At 36.8% G+C, this 17847-nt stretch overlaps 1 protein-coding gene across 1 annotated transcript; it reads left to right on the forward strand.

Moving 5' to 3' along the window:
• Window positions 1–2621: 2621 nt before the first annotated feature.
• LOC126676330 (uncharacterized) lies at window positions 2622–6168 on the forward strand. Its single transcript, XM_050370509.2, has 3 exons — window positions 2622–3117; window positions 3225–3572; window positions 5534–6168. The coding sequence occupies exons 1-3, from the start codon at window positions 2836–2838 to the stop codon at window positions 6020–6022; spliced, it is 1119 nt and encodes a 372-aa protein (XP_050226466.1). The 5' UTR covers window positions 2622–2835; the 3' UTR covers window positions 6023–6168.
• The last annotated feature ends 11679 nt before the right edge of the window (window positions 6169–17847 follow it).

Raw genomic sequence — 17847 nt, forward strand, 5'->3', positions numbered from 1 at the left:
GCTTTATCCACATTTTCTTCTCTTGCTATTGCTATATCCTGTAAAAGAAAAAGAAAAAACAAAGTGAACCCCAAAACGATAGTAGATAAGTGGAATGCAAGAAGACCTTTAAGAATTTGTAGAATGCAAGACCTTACCGAGTTGCGAATGCTGTCTCCTGTTCAAGTCGATAAAAGAAACACTCAAACTGTTGTCATCAAACATCGCCAATTCGACCCTCCTAAACTCCTACAACTTGAGAAGCTTGCAGTAGCTGCAAATGCAGAATCCTGCATCCCACATCCACCTAAGTGCTTGCGGTCTCTAAATTCTCCATACGACTACTCCCTTATATTCTTGAATCTCATCTTTGAATCAGCAAACTCTATTATTCTCACACGGGACTCCTTATATTGAGGGTGCATCAAACAATACTCCACCTCCATTGCCGCACACCAAGATATCACCCAATCACCTCATATGCAAACTCACAAACCTTAACCTGCGACTTTGTATAAGCTTCAGGCACCCACATTCCGGAAGCCCCATTACTTTTCCTCCGCTGATAAAGTCCGCTCCGAACCCATCCCATTCGCCGCTCACCTTCCAACTGAACTCTGACCACGCTAAAAACCACAACAATTCCACAGCTTTCTTAAAATTTACCTTGTTGCACTACAACATCATCATCTGATATCAAACTATAAGATACTCACTTGGTCAAACGTTACAGTGAGAGTGTTTTGATGCAGACTGTGACCATTTATACTTGTTCAAAAAGGAGCTCAGTTTTGCACCGTAATACAAAGTTTATAAATAAGAAGAATATGAGCCATTGGCATCACTTGTTTTAATTCTTTTAAACAACTAAAATATTCTCTTTCTATTGTATAAATAAATGGGTAAAAGATGCAAAATACCGTCAACATTTTGAGGAATTAACACCTAGCCCCATAGAGAACAAGTGTATTATACACCTATAAAAAAGTACGCACAAGCACTTGTACTCTTTCACGGTGATTTTTATGCCCATGTGTTGTTTAAATGTACACATTAGCCCTTATAGTTTAAGAAATGGGATAGCAACTATTCGCACTATTTTTACGGGTTGAGATCGGGTTTAGACGGACCTACGTTGATTTTTTATAATCGTTCAAGTCCGCCCATAATATGACGGGCTTTTTTCAGGCTCGGGATCAGACCGGATTTGAGACCAAAAGTCCAAGCTCAGCGCAAGGCAAACAGGACTGGACGGACCGGGCGGTTACCTAAACCGATAAACAGGTCTACTCATATTAAGTTGGTTTTTGACGGTGTAAGGCATAATTTCCTCTTACTTTAAGCCTTGAGCCCTCAAAAATATAAAAGAAATTTTAAAATATAAGTATGGTGGTGTCAACAACTATATATTTAAATGAATTAAAGAAAGACTATATGTTTAAATTGAGAATATGTCCACTTACTTTACGTATGAGATTGAGTTTGTAAAAGTTACATGTGTAATTATTTTGGCTTAAGGTCTGAAAAACAACGGATCTTTCAAATTTTTTTCAATTGCACCCTCACCTCATAATTTTTTCAATAGCACCCTATTTCGTATTTTTGGCTTTCAATAGCACTCCGACCTTGTAAAACAGTCAATTTACCCTATTTTGTATTTTTGACTTTCAATAGCACCATAAATCATCAAATTAAACTCATTTATCGAGGACTTATTTGAATTTTTTTAAGTTAAAAGACTTGTTTAAAAGTGTACAAGTAGAAAAAAGTATGATTTCACCTTTAAATTTTGTTTTTTTGAAAATTTTCATCCTTATAGTAATCAAATCATCTAATTTTTTTAATTTAGAGTGCTATTGAAGCCAAAAATACAAAATAGGGTGCTATTGAAAAAATTACAAGATGAGGGTCCTATTGAAAAAAATTTAAAAGATCGGTAGTTTTTCAAACTTCAAGCCAATTACTTTTTACTTTAATCTATCTATTGAATAGTAAGTTATTTATCTTATTCAGCTGCACAAATAGTGAAAACCAAACTGATATTCGCCCCGTTAAATATTTTTTTTTGATATAACTGGTATGATTAATGGTTGAACAAAGGGTTAACGCGCCCCTTAAATTTATGACACGGAGTCATCTAACCCAATTTATACTTTTTTGAACAACTAATCTCAAAACTCTTCATTTTTGGGTCAAATAACCCCATAATTGTATTTTTAAAACACGTAAAATACAAATCGGAGGTGAGTAATGTAGAAAAGTAATTAAATATTTTCCTAATTGTTGCGATATAATTATTCTAAATCTATTTTTTGAAATAAAAATATAAATTATGGGATTATTTGACTTAAAAATGAAGAGTTTTGGGGTTAGTTGCTCAAAGAAATATAAATTGGATTAGATAAATCCGTCTCAAGTTCGGGGGCGCATTGACCCTGTATTAATTAATGGCTCAACTACCGGTTTAATTCGATGATTGAACCAGACTTTTCATATTTTTGGATTCATTGGACTGGACAACAGGCCAGTTCTCAGTGCACACGGTTGAACCGGCCTGGTCAATTATTTTTCAATGACTGGCTAGAATATATAAGTGTAGATGCGGATGGACCATCGGAAAAAAGGAACTGAGAATCGTAGCTTGGCAATAAGGCAGTAGCTGGGACCTTAGATTTGGAGAGTATAGGGAGAGAATACCAATAAAGTAGTGGAAAGAGAAAAGCAAACGACAGGGCAACTGCAAGTCTGTATTATATTACTCTGTCGTTGCACAGATAAGCTGTCCCTTTTGTCTCATACAAAATTTATATATCCTCATGATTTCCCTCACACATCATCACCAAGCTGTGTAAAAGAATGGACTCAAGAGGACGAAGGAAGCAACGATGGTGCACACAGACACTGACGCCTTTGATGGAAGGTCCTGATCCTGATCCTGAGACGCAAGACCAAGTTCATAAAAAGGAGACCTCCTGGGAACTCATTCGCGAATGGTTTCGCCTCCACAAGGGCGACGGAACCATTCTGTCGAATAGTAAAAGGCAAGATTTAAGGCTGTTGCTCGGAGTTCTTGCCTGCCCGCTTGCCCCTATCCCTCTTCTCCCCCGCTCCAACATTCATCACAATTTCCACATTCAGGTTCTTTTCCAACATTGCAATAATGAAGGCGCGTTATATTCTTATTTTATATATTTCACAGAATTATTGATTAATTTCGGTGTATTATTAATATTCGCGATCAATAGGAAAACTCGACTGCGCATTATATTGTACATCAATATTTGGCAGCGACCGGGTGCTTAAAGAGAGAGAAAGATATGAAAAACATGTACGCCACGGGAAGCGTAAAGATGATCCGTTGTGAGACGGAAATATCATCAGGAAAGAGTGTGAAATGTCTAGGAACCAGAACCGGAGAAAATGGATGTTTCGTTGTTTGGCAAATGATGCCGGCAAAGTGGTCTCTTGAATTAGTTGTCGGCGGTAATAAGGTCATCGCCGGCAGCGATGGCAAGACTGTGTGGCGCCATACTCCTTGGCTGGGTTCTCATGCCGCCAAAGGACCCCAACGCCCTCTACGTCGCATCATTCAGGTAATTTTTATTCATTTCTTTGCATCAAATTGCTACATTATCACCTTATTTTGCTATTATATGTCAAAATAAAAAGTATAGAAGTTCCGAATTAGAAGTTTTTGAGTCTCTCAACTTTTTTGAACTAATCAAACTAAAATCCTTCAATAACAAATTTTAAAAATTCTATTGCAATGACTTTGAATATAATTTTTTAAACAAGTGCCAAAAATTTGTTACTAAAGAAATATGGTCATCTTACTTAGATTGAATAGCTGAGATAATATTAGCTAATAATTGTTCCCATAATTACTTAAAGAAATAGAAGTACTGCTTTCGTGTATTGTTTTTTAATACAGAAATAATTAAAATTTATTAATAAACTATAACTCAAATATTATAAGCGCTGGACAGTGTTTTGTTAGGTGGTTTCTCTCACAAATGCTCCTTCTTTCTCAATAATATATATATAAAAAAACAATATAAATCTAGTATTAAAATTTTGATTTTTTTAAATGAAAATTGATTTCTATATGGCTGGATAAATTTTTCAATTTTGTTTCACGCAATTGTCAAAGGTATTTTAATGAGATAATTTTGTTTTGTAAATGGTTGGCCGATATTGATGGAGAAACTGAGCAGACAAAAATGTTATGCTTTGAAAAGGCTCACTGAGTGAGCATATAGGATGGCACGTGACTTTCTTTATCGATGATCATATTCAAAACATTCGGCCTCTTGGGATTCAGATTTATTCACTTTTTCTTTTGCTTTTCACTTTATCTCTTAGTGTGACTGATTTATTGAATTATTGCCTCCCCTTTTGTCGTCTTTTTTTTAATTATTGACCCTCCGTTCAAATTAATTTACAGTTTATAATAAATACAAATTAAAAAATTTAGTAAATCTATATAAAATGAATAATTTTATAAAAATATTTTAGACTTTTCATTTTGAATAAATTAATCCTTCTCAATATAAAATGTGTGGTATTAAATTAGATCGAAAATATGCCAATTTTGAAATTTAATATATTTATTCTTATTTATTGTAGTATAATTAATGAGGGTATCCATGCCATTTTATCATTCTAGCAATAAATCACTGTCTATAATTTGAGATAAAAAAATTTAAAAAATTTTATTAATTTGAAATGGAGGAAGTATTATACTATTTTTCTAGCTAAACATTCTTATTTAACATTTTGTATTTCCTCATCTTGTTAGACCTTTTGATTTGAAGCTATAATAATTTTCTTTAACAGTATCATCGAGAAAATTAATTTGTAACATATATATTCATTCATCAGTGTGTTTAAAAATATTTACAACAATTTTGGATTGAGAAAACCATAAATTTTTTACCAAAAATCCATCGCCGGAGTTGGCTGTCGAAATTTGTCAGTGACTCTTGGTGGAATTTTTAGTATTCGAATCAGATTATTTTCAAATATAATGTGAATTTGATTAATTCTGGAGGTGAATTTTACGTTGTTTTTATGGATTCGATATTATTGTATTAATCCTTTTGAGACGGATCAGACGTAAATTTTAAGTGAATTTATTAGTATATTTTTGGTGGATCTAAATAAATTTTATATTATTATATTAATGTTTGATCAAAATATTCCAATTTTTTTATTAGATTAATGATAATATGAGAGGAGTTGAAATAGAAATTAAATGCAATAACATTTGATCAAATTAGTCAAATAAATAATGTATATATAAAATTCACTTAAAATCCACCCATATATAATAGATGTTGATATTGGCACAGCAATACACCGATTGGCTACCATTGATTGGACAAGTCGATAACTACCAGCTGCCGGACCACCACCTGCTACCCCTCCCAAATTGAAAAATGAACACATTATGATAACAACACAAATACAAATGTACTTTTATTTTATATACATTAGTTTCGATGACGTTTATCATTTTTCAATTTTGTCTATTAATCTTGAATTATAATATCAGGGCCTTGATCCAAAAAACACGGCGAGCCTATTTACGAATGCGCAATGCTTGGGCGAGAAGCGAATTGGAGACGATGATTGTTTCGTATTAAAAGTAGCAGCAGATCGTGCCTCCGTAACAGAAAGAAGCGAAGGAGCAACAGAAGTGCTTAGGCATGTTTTATACGGATATTTTAGCCAGAAAAGCGGACTTCTAATTTACTTGGAGGATTCCCATCTCACCCGAGTCGAAACCCAAGAGAACGATAATATTTACTGGGAGACTACCATCGGAAGTAGCATTGCAGACTATAGAGACGTTGATGGAGTGTTAATTGCTCATCAAGGTAGATCAGTCGCTACCGTGTTCCGATTCGAAGAGGAATGTGTGCAGCATAGTAGAACCAAAATGGAAGAATTTTGGAGGATTGATGATGTTGTTTTTAATGTTGCTGGCCTTTCTTTAGACTCTTTCATCCCTCCTGCTGATATCCATCACACTTCTCTTTGATTTACTCATTTTTAGTTTTTAATGCGCAATACTTCTTTTTTTGATTTTGTATAATTATCACGACATTGGAGAGTTCATAATGTACATAGTTGGATACTGTTTTTGCAAATTGATTTATGATTATTTTATGTTTTATATGTTTAAAACGAATTTGGGTATTTCTTTCTATAGGAAGTTCTTTTTGAAGCAAATTTATAGTTTTCTTTTCTTTTATGAGCGATTTAAAAAAAATTAAAACCAATTTTGTGAAAAAAATCATCAGTTTTTATTTTCTTACATTTAGTAAAATTACAAATAAGAGTTGGTGGAGGTTGTTAACAGGGAAATGTTTTTTAGTTCAAATCTTTGAATTTATAAACAAATTTTTACAATCTGATACTTTAATCGAGTCGTACACGAAGGACAACCACATGGTGAGATTAATGTAACCTCTAAAACTAATTAACAACTATAAGGATCAATTTGAGTATCCTAAAATTCAAGCAAAATAGATATCAAAACTACTTCTAATTTAAATTTCATTCCGAAGATCGGAATAAAAAGCTCGAACTTATTGTTTGTTCGATTGATAATGTGTTGACAGAATACAACATTGACTCATCTATTTATAGCCTTGATTTAGAATCCTAACTAAACTAAAAATGATAATCTAAACAAGAGTTTAACTCTTTTATTAGAGACTAGTTTCGCATTACGTGCTATGCACGTGGCTCGTAACGTAACTCGTCAATGAACATATTAATAAATTTATTATAATTATATCAATTTTTTATTTATAATTAATATTAAATTAGTTAAAAAAATTTGTAAAAATAAATATAATATATTCGGTTATTAAATTTCTTTCCATACTGAATTTATTCTTCTTTTGGTTTTATAACAGCATAATAGCCATAATTAACTTAATTTTATTTTCCTCAAAAAAAAACTTAATGTTATTAATAATATCTTTAAAAATAATAAAATAGAAATTTAAATAATAATATGTTGATCAAATACAATAGTTTAATTTTGTAGTTCAATCAAATTAAAAGATAGGTATTCCTACTAATTTGGAGACAATTTAGTTAATTTTTACATACTAAAAACTAAATTGTAGATAATTTAGTTACCTATTCTAATTAGGACTTTAATTACAATAGTGATAAATTAAATAACTAATTAGTTAATGACTGTAAAATCTTTATTTATTAATAAACTGAAAAAGATTATTCGGTAAATTTGTTTGTCTCCCCCCATCCGTGCTTTTATATATACTAGTTTCGCATTACGTGCTATGCACGTGGCTCGTAACGTAGCTCGTCAATGAACATATTAGTAAATTTTATTAATAATATCTTTAAAAATAATAAGATAGACATTTAAATAATAATACATTAAACAAATATAATATTTTAATTTTGTAGTTCAATTAGACTAAAAAATAGGTATTCCTACTAATTTGGAGACAATTTAGTTATTTTCTATATATTAAAAATTAAATTGGAGACAATTTATCTACCTATTTTAATTAGGACTTTAATTACAATAGTGATTATTTAAATAACTAATTAGTTAATGACTATAAAACCTTTATTTAGTAGTAAACTGAAAAGGATTATTCAGTAAATTTGCCTGTCCCCCCCATCCGCACTTTTATATATAGTAGAGATAATGATAAAAATAAACTAATCATATTCTAATCCAGCTTCTATCGACACTTCACTCTTAAATTAGCTTTTAGAGAACTCTACTTTGGACTGGGCCATCTATCTCATCTTGGTATGTTCAGATCAATCTTTCTACGCCACTTTGAATTTGAACCTTTGGACTTGGCCTGTTTTAGGCCGGTGCAAACAATGCCACCGACATGCACATTATGATAGTATTGGGCTTATTCTTCTACCTGGCCCAGAGTTCTCAATTAAACTTATGCGTTCTTCTTGGTTCATTCGTCCTGTATTCATTTTTATCAAAAATAGCTTTTCAAATTCTGACTCATGGACTTCTAAAGATCAAGTCACTGAGAACGTACTGTTATCCTCTGCTGAACCTTGGCGAATCAGTTTACAAAAGCTGATTGCAGTGTAAATTCCATTGGCTTTCGACCAAATTATTTTGTCTGGACACGAGTTAATTGTTATGTTTATCTGTTATGGCATTTTCACAGTCTGATATTAGGTCGAACTAGATAAAAACCCAGGAGTGCCCTTTGAGTTTCTTGGAGTTCGGAGTTAAAAACAGACATTTTAGTCTTTTTGAGTCATGGCTTCAGTAAAGTGCACGACCGTGCAAGACAAATGCACGAACGTGCACTATATTACTTAACCATTTCTTCCAAATCTTCTTTGATTCCTCAAAAACAGGCCTTTCGGCAATAATGCACGACAATGCACTTCTGTACTGAAGAGAAGTGCACGTTCGTGTACCTTCATACTTAGTCATTTCTTGATTCCATCTCAGCTTCCAAAAATCACCTACGACAAGAGTGCACGTTCGTGCACTTTTGTACTGAATGTAAGTGCACGTTCGTGCACTAGGGGACTTGGCCAAAATTCTGCATTTTCTTTCAGCTCTTCAAATCACCTTTCGCACAAAGTGCACGATCGTGCACTTTATTCATAGATGAAAGTGCACGTTCGTGCACTGCTTTACTTAGCCAAAAGTCTTGATTTTCTTTCACCTTCTCAAAACACACCTTCGGCAATAATGCACGTTCGTGGCATAAGCTTATGCACGTTCGTGCGCTCTTCAGCTTGGCTAAAATCAACCATTTTTGCTTCCCGATTCTACTCCGACCCATTCCAACGTCTTGCAATCTCTGAATATCATCAAAATCGCTCCAAATTACGCCATACTTGCACATTTTTCTGAAACACTCAACATAGTAATAAGTGCCCGAATAAACCTCGAAAACCTATACAAATATGCAAATACCGTATCAAAAGCACACCTAAATATAGGAGTATTTCTACTCTTATCATTAATCGGATCTGATTCATATGAGTAACAATGCTGTCTAGCTCTCTTTTCTCCGTCAAACGAAGCCTTCTTCTCCAACCCCAAGAGGAAGCAGCAACAGCTGGAAATGACGTTGATTTCTGTTTTGAGAGATTGAACAGACGTAGAAATAAAACTTACATTGTTCCTGCGTTGCTCCATCTGTCGGACCAGAAAGATATAGTCAAGCCATTATGAACTGAGAAGCAAATATTAACAGTAAACATACTCAAAGCAGACACATCCAAACAACAACAAATTCTAATGTTTTTCCAGACGTAAGAGAGCTGCCTATTATCGTTTGAAATAAGTGAGTTATAATCGATAATATTCGAGCAAGCACGCATAACTTTGGACCAAAGAGAGTCCGGGTTATTAAACCTAAGTTTCCACACCCATTTGAATAGTAAACTCTGATTGTGTAAAGGAAGTCTGAAAATGGCCAACCCTCCATCATTATAATCGTTACAAATGGTATCCCATGAGACTTTGCAAAGACTTCTATTCAAGAAATCTCCTTTCCACAAAAACATTTTCATATAACTCTTAAGTTCATTTTGGATAGTCACCGACATTCTTAAAACAGACATGCAGTACACCGGTATACTCTGCAGAACAGATTTAATTAGGATTAATCTTCCTGCGGGTGTAAGCATGGAGCCTTTCCATAACGAAAGTTTTTTCTTGAATCGTTGAGTTATATTATTCCAAACCCAGAAGTTATTGAGCGATGAGATAAGGACAGACCGGGTTATTTGGCAGGAAAGAATTCAATTTTACAATCTAGAAAATCTGCAGCTGTGCGCAACTCTCCTTGGTTTAAGTTAACACCTATTATTGAATTTCTATTGAAGTTTATTTTGAGGCCTGACACAACTTCGAAGCAATGGAGAATCCGAGTGTAATACCCCAAAATATTTTAAGGTAATTAAGTCATGCCACGTGTCGAGATTTCCGATTAAATTAAATTAAGGGGAATTTAATTTAATTATATCGGGAATTTAGAATATTTTTTATTAAACGATCTTATGGAAATTAAGAATATAACTTCGGAAATTAATATAAAATAAATTATAAATCCCGTGCGATAATAATTTCGCTAATGTTCGCGAAATAATTTATAGTATTTATGGTAAACGTTTCGAGTCGATCGGAGACCGTTTAAAATTTGGACGTGAATAGGTTTTGGACTAAATTGAAACTTTTGAAAAGTTTCAAGGACCAAAGTGCAAATTAGCCGATATATATATATATATATATATATAAAACTTAAAGATTAAGGATTGCCAGAAGCTTCATCAGATTCTTTCTTTTTCTTTCGTTCTCACCGTTCGTTTCGTACGGTTCGTCGCGCGGTTTTTGTTTCTCGTCCGTTTCCGACGTTTTATAACTCAAAATGATCGTATTTCAGTGGCGAATCACGGTAAACTTGACGTTTTATCGATTAGACGGATATATTTTGAGTTATATCGAGTCAAAGTTTTAGGCTATGGAACGATTTTATCGTTTTATCGATTATAGGATTGAATTTGAATGTTTTGAAGTTAGAATTAGCGTTTTGGATACGTTTAGGGCATTTTTACGCCGGGAAGCACGTCGGAAATTGATCCCGGGCTAAGCCGCGGCTGTGCGTCGCACAGCCAAACTGTGTGAACGCACACAGTCCCCTGTGCCGACGCATAGGCAGACGCACGTACGCACAGTGTTTTCGCCGATCGACATAGTTTTTTGAGAAAATTTCGTACGCGCATATCGAGATTTGAAATTGATTAGTATTTAATTAATTATCGATTAATTAGAGGCGTTGACCTAACGAGGTTAAACGAGAATTGAATTAGAAAAGATATTTGATCCGTAAACAAGTTAAATACCGTTTATCGGAATATACGTGAAAAGCACGACGGTTAATGAGAGTTCAGTGTGTCGAGTCTCGAGTCTAGAGTCAATCTTAGAATAGGATTCTGATACAAGTCAAATATTTTAAAATTTGTTTTAGATCCGGCGAGGCAAGAAGCAGCTGGACCAGTAGTTCGGGAAGCTAGATGTTCCTAAGCCCCGACGTATTTTTGGATAAGCGTTTTCTGTGAGTTTATACGATTTGCTTTAAAAGTATTTACTCAAGCAATTACTTTATATTGCTTTATGTTTGAATTGCATGTTTATAATGCTACATTTTTATATGAATTGCGCATATGCTTGATTTGAAACCAGTATTGATCGGATGGAATGTGCTACCTATTGAGCGGCAATAGGACTGCGTGATCGCCAGTTTTAATTTGATACAGCTGTGAGTTGATTATGAATATGAAATTTGAAGTTGGATATATGAATTTGATACGAGTGAGCACTCGGTTACGGTGTAACCTGGAGTCCCCGTATCTAGTGGGTTGGACCCACCAGTGAGTTGGACTCACAACTTGAGATTAATGTTTTGGTTAGACGATATATGATTAGTATGTTTGAGGATTAGGGTTTCAATCGGATCCTGTACTAGGCTGCATACGCTTGGAATGCTATGGCATTATTTTATGTTTTATTTGAATACTTATTAGTAAATGTATGAACTCACTCAGTATATTCCCATATACTGACCCCTCACAGATTTCCTTTCAGGTAAAAGACGCTTTGAAGCAACGGACTTCTATCCTACTTTCAGAAATTTGTATTTTTGAGTATGTAAAGAAACAATACTTTACTCATAGAGCTGTAGTAGATAAGTGTTTTGCAAGTCAGCTTGTAATATATGGTTTTCTGTAAATATAACTTTAATGTTTTAAAATGTTTTACGCTTGCTGAGTTTTGATGTTTGAGACTGCCAGAGGATATGTATACCTGGCAAGTGTTTCCTGCATGACACGTGTTTATGTCTGTCATGCATGACGTATATGATATTTGCGAAAAATTATTTTACGTTTTTAGGCTTGCTACGGGTTTCGGAGCAACCACTCCCATTCCCTAGCGTCGGTCTCGGCCCATGAGATTGGGTCGTGACAATGTTGGTATCAGAGCATGGTCCAGTTACTGTTGCTTATGTTAGAAGAGTGATTGATTTTCCTAGGAATCTACTGCAGCACATAGGATTCGAATCTTGTCTTTGTTACGTATTCATTTGATTTTTAAACTTTCAGCTTTGCCTCTAGGATGTGAGTCTGTCCTACGTGTGTATTCGCATGTGATGAGATGCGTGTTTAATACGATATGCATTTGCGATGATACGCGATTATGTGGCTAAGTAACGCTGTTTGTCTTGGTCAGGATGTCTGACCAACGACAAGAAGAAGAGCAAGCTGCTGCTGCAGCACGAAACGTTATAGAAGGGGCACATGACGTCCATCCAGAAGCCTAAGATGAGTCTTCTATTCACGACGGAGGTGGTGGCCAAGAGGCCCAGGCGCAGGCACCTGGAGTGCAGGCGCAAGCCCAGCAACCTAATGTTGTGGGTTTTGATCTGAATCAGTTTCTTACGGGGATTGCGGCTATGCAAGCCAATCAAGCTGAGGTGCAGAATATGCATCGTGAACAGCTACAACAGCAACAGTTGCGTAATGTTGCTTTTACTGACCGAGATATCGTCTTGGCTTATATGCGCCTTAAACCAACTAAGTTTGACAGCTCAGGTGATGCTTTAGATTTCCTCGAAGAAGTAGAACGTAACGCTCGACGTCTGCAAGCTAACGAGAGACAGATTATCATCATGGTGGAAATGTCAATGAAAGGACCCGCGAAAGATTGGTTTCAGCAGCACATTCAGCCAACCATGGACACTATGACATGGGCTGAATTCGTGAATCGTTTTAGGGAATTTTTATTGCCGTATGCAGTGACAGAGAGTTATCGTAACCAATGGCTGACCATGAGTAGAGGCAATTGGTTTGTGCAAGAATTTGTGACGGAGTTTACCAGAGTGAGTAGATTTGCACCTGACCTGACTGCAGATCCAGTCAGAGTGAACTCGAGGTTTATAGAGGGTCTAGGAGCTGAATTTGTGAGTCTGACGTCTGATATCGGAAGAACCCTAGTGCAACTGATCGAGAGAGCTAGGCAAATGGAAGTTTCTCTGATCCGTTTTGGGAAGATTCCTGATCCTTCTAATGTTGCGCCTATGAGGAGTGATGTGTTCCGCAGCGTACAAAGCGCACCTACCCAATCATATGTTAGAATTCATTCTCGACCCACATCACGTCAACAGAGAAATAAGAGAGCTCGATATGGAACTAGAGTCAGTACTTCAGGCACCGGATTTAGTGCCAGATATATGAGTGATATGGGAGGCGGAGTTCCTATATGTCTGAACTGTAATAGGAGGCACTACGGTGCGTGCCAAATTGCTACTGGAGCATGTTTCAATTGTGGTCAACGGGGCCATTTTGCTAGAGATTGTCTGAGACAAATGCCGCAGGGCTCGATGACTATTGTGATGCAACCTTCTTATCAGCAGAAGAGGACTGCGCATCAGGCAGCGTCAGGATATGATCAGACTGGAAGTACCTTCACTGGTAAGAGAGGACGTGGTTATGTGAATTGAGGAGGAAGGAACGACGGAGGTCGCGGTACTGGTCAGACTTCGCAGGCTGGTGGAAGTCAGGCTAGGGTCTTTGCACTGAATCCTTAGGAGGCTCAGGCTTCCAATGCTGTGGTGAAAGGTACCTTTCCTATCGCTTCTCAAGACGCATTAGTTTTATTTGATCCGTGCGCTACGCATTCGTTTGTTTCGCCTAGCTTCGCTAGTAAGTTAGGAATACAACCAGCGCACCTCAGGAATCCTTTGTCTGTAGCTACCCCAGTCGGAGAGAGTGTGGAAGTTAGTATCGTTTATCCGTCCTGTCCTGTCAAAGTTCAAGGGCGAGACTTATTAGTGGACTTGATTTTACTCGAGGTATTAGCTTTTGACGTCATACTAGGAATGGATTGGCTAGCATAGCTCTATGCCAATGTGGATTGCCGGAAGAAGACGGTAACGTTTAACACGCCTGGAATTGAAGCGGTATCAATTCAAAAGTGAGAAGATGGAATCTCCTACGAGTATCATTTCAGCTATTAAAGCTTGTCGTATGTTAAAGAAAGGATGTCAAGGATTCTTAGCTGTAGTACGAGACGTGTAGAAGAAGAGCGCAAATATAAGTGATGTACCAGTTGTATTGGAATATCCAGACGTTTTTCCAGAGGAATTACCTAGATTACCCCCAAACCGTGAGATTGAATTTTGTATCGAATTGGTTCCCGGCACGAAGCCGATATCGATACCTCCTTATCGTATGGCACCAGCAGAATTTAAAGAGTTAAAGGATCAACTGGAAGAGCTATTTGATCGCAGTTTCATCAGACCGAGTGTATCCCCGTGGGGTGCACCAGTGCTATTTGTGAAAAAGAAGGATGGATCGCTTCGACTTTGTATCGATTATCGACAGCTGAATAAGGTGACGATCAAGAATAAGTATCCGTTACCTAGAATCAATGATTTATTCGATCTGTTACAAAGAGCGAAGTACTTTTCCAAGATCGACTTGAGATCAGGCTATCATCAGCTGAAAATTCGTGACGATGATGTTCAGAAGACTGCTTTTCGAACTCGTTATGGACATTACGAGTTTCTGGTTATGTCATTCGGATTGACAAACGCGCCAGCAGCCTTTATGGATTTGATGAAAAGGATATTCAAACCGTACTTGGATCAGTTCATGATCGTATTCATCGACGACATTCTGATCTATTCGCGTACAGAAGAAGAGCACGCTCAACATCTACGGATAGTACTACAGACGTTAAGAAAGCATCAGCTTTACGCTAAATTCTCGAAATGTGAATTTTGGCTAACGGAAGTGGCTTTCTTAGGTCATGTAGTTTCACAAAGTGGTATTAAGGTTGATCCAAAGAAGATCGAAGCTGTGATAGAATGGAAAAGACCTGAATCGGTTACGGAAGTTCGAAGTTTTCTCGGCTTAGCGGGATATTACAGACGATTCGTACAAGATTTTTCGAAGACCGCTGTACCTTTGATGAAACTAACTCAGAAGAACGCGAAATTCAATTGGACGGACCAGTCTGAACTTGAAAGAGTATCTGACGATGGCACCAATTCTAGCGCTACCAGAAGGAACAGAAGGATTCACAGTTTAATGTGATGCATCGAGAGTTGGATTAGGATGTGTCCTTATGCAACATGGACGAGTAATCGCGTACGCCTCACGACAACTTAAGAAGCACGAAACAAACTATCCGACGCACGATCTAGAACTTGCAGCGGTGATCTTCGCATTGAAGATTTGGAGACATTATTTATACGGCGCCACGTGCGAAATATTTACGGATCATAAGAGTCTCAAGTATATTTTTGATCAACGGGAGTTAAACCTCAGAGAGAGGAGATGGATGGAGCTATTAAAAGACTATGACTGCACGATTCAATACCATCCGGGCAAAGCCAACGTTATGGAAGATGCATTAAGCAGGAAATCAGCAGGAAGTCTCGCACATATTGCAACGACGTGGCGGAGACCATTAATTAACGAGATTCACACGATGTTTAGCCAAGGAGTGGAGTTCGAGATTTCATCACTCGGAAACCTAATGGCTCAGCTAACGATACGATCAACATTGATAGATCAAATCAAAGAATTGCAAACAGATGATCCTCAATTAAAGCATTTAATTGAAGAAGTGCAACAAGGAAAGAGTCAAGATTTCAGTATCTCAACGGAATCTTGAAATATGGCAATCAAATGTGTGTTCCAGACGTGGAAGACTTGAGACAGAAAATTATGGAAGAGACTCATGGGACGATCTATAGCGTTCATCCCGGTTCTACAAAGATGTATCATGACATCAAGACAACGTATTGGTGGAGTGGAATGAAGAAAGACATCGCAGAGTTTGTGGCTAAATGTCCAACTTGTCAGCAAGTCAAACTGGAACATCAGCGACCTTACGGATTTCTTCAGCCGTTACCCATCCCGGAGTGGAAATGGGAACAAATTACGATAGATTTCGTAGTCGGATTGCCCAAGACGCAGAAATGTTTTGACTCCATTTGGGTAATCGTGGATCGTTTGGCGAAGTCAGCGTACTTCATACCTATCAAGACGACGTATTCGGCAGCAAAGTTAGCTCAAGAATACATCGACAAGATCGTGAGCCTACACGGAGCCCCCGTGTCATTGTGTCAGACAGAGGTTCTGTATTTACCTCTCATTTCTGGAAGAGCTTACAGGAAGCGTTAGGGACGCGATTGAATTTCAGCATGGCTTTTCATCCTCAAACAGATGGCCAGTCTGAACGAACAATTCAAACGTTAGAAGATATGCTTCGACTATGCGTACTAGACTTCGGAGGTAGTTGGGATACGTACCTACCTTTAGTTGAATTCGCCTATAATAATAGTTATCACTCGAGCATCGAGATGGCTCCATACGAAGCGTTATACGGAAGTAAGTGTCGAGCCCCTATCTGTTGGGATGAAGTCGGTGAGCGAAAACTAACTGGAGCAGAGATCATCCAGATTACGTCCGAGAAAGTACCGTTGATAAAGCAGCGTTTGACTACTGCTTCTAGTCGACAGAAGAATTACGCGGATCCCAAGAGGAAGGATATAGAATTTCAAATCGGAGACTACGTGTTTCTCAAAGTGTCACCGATGAAGGGAGTTATTCATTTCGGAAAGAAGGGCAAGTTAGCTCCGAGATACGTCGGACCATACCGGATCGTGGAGCGTATAGGCTCTGTTGCCTACAAGCTAGACTTGCCACCGGAGATGTCACAGGTTCATCTTGTCTTCCATATTTCCATGCTTCAGAAGTATATACCAGACCCCTCTCGAATAATTCAACCGCAAGTGGTGGACGTAAGCGAGGAACTAACATACGAAGAGCGGCCAGAGCAGATTGTCGATACGCAGATACGACAATTACGGACGAAGAGAATCCCAATGGTGAAAGTCATATGGAGGAGTCAGTCCGTAGAAGAATGTACGTGGGAGACAGAAGAGGATATAAGACAGAAATATCCTTATCTTTTCACTCAAGGTACGTGGCTAAATTTTAAATTCCAGGACGAATTTATTTAGGGGGGTGAATGTAATACCCCGAAATATTTTAAGATAATTAAGTCGTGTCACGTGTTGAGATTTCCGATTAAATTAAATTAAGGGGAATTTAATTTAATTATATCGGGAATTTAGAATAATTTTTATTAAACGATCTTATGGAAATTAAGAATATAACTTCGGAAATTAATATAAAATAAATTATAAATCCCGTGACGATAATTATTTCGCTAAAGTTCACGAAATAATTTATAGTATTTATGGTAAAAGTTTCGAGTCGATCGGAGACCGTTTAAAATTTGGACGCGAATAGGTTTTGGACTAAATTGAAACTTTTGAAAAGTTTCAAGGACCAAAGTGCAAATTAGCCGATATATATATAAAACTTAAAGATGAAGGATTGTCAGAAGCTGCATCAGATTCTTTCTTTTTCTTTCGTACGGGCATATCTAAAATTGATTAGTATTTGATTAATTATCGATTAATTAGAGGCGTTAACCTAACGAGGTTAAACGAGAATTGAATTAGAAAAGATATTTGATCCATAAACGAGTTAAATACCGTTTATCGGAATATACGTGAAAAGCACGACGGTTAATGAGAGTTCAGTGTGTCGAGTCTCGAGTCTAGAGTCAATCTTAAAATAGGATTCTAAAACAAGTCAAATATTTTAAAATTTGTTTTAGATCCGGCGAGGCAAGAAGCAGCTGGACCAGTAGTTCGGGAAGCTTGACGTTCCTAAGCCCCGACGTATTTTTGGATAAGCGTTTTCTGTGACTTTATACGATTTGCTTTTAAAGTATTTACT

Source organism: Mercurialis annua, linkage group LG4 (genome assembly GCF_937616625.2).
Source record: "Mercurialis annua linkage group LG4, ddMerAnnu1.2, whole genome shotgun sequence".
NCBI classification, from domain to species: domain Eukaryota; kingdom Viridiplantae; phylum Streptophyta; class Magnoliopsida; order Malpighiales; family Euphorbiaceae; genus Mercurialis; species Mercurialis annua.

Bases quoted from the DNA above. Each gene is read 5' to 3' on its own strand.
- LOC126676330 (XM_050370509.2), top strand. From the start codon at position 2,836: ATGGACTCAAGAGGACGAAGGAAGCAACGATGGTGCACACAGACACTG. The intron at 3,118-3,224 runs GTTCTTTTCCAA...CGCGATCAATAG, and splicing joins ATCACAATTTCCACATTCAG to GAAAACTCGACTGCGCATTA. The intron at 3,573-5,533 runs GTAATTTTTATT...TTATAATATCAG, and splicing joins CTCTACGTCGCATCATTCAG to GGCCTTGATCCAAAAAACAC.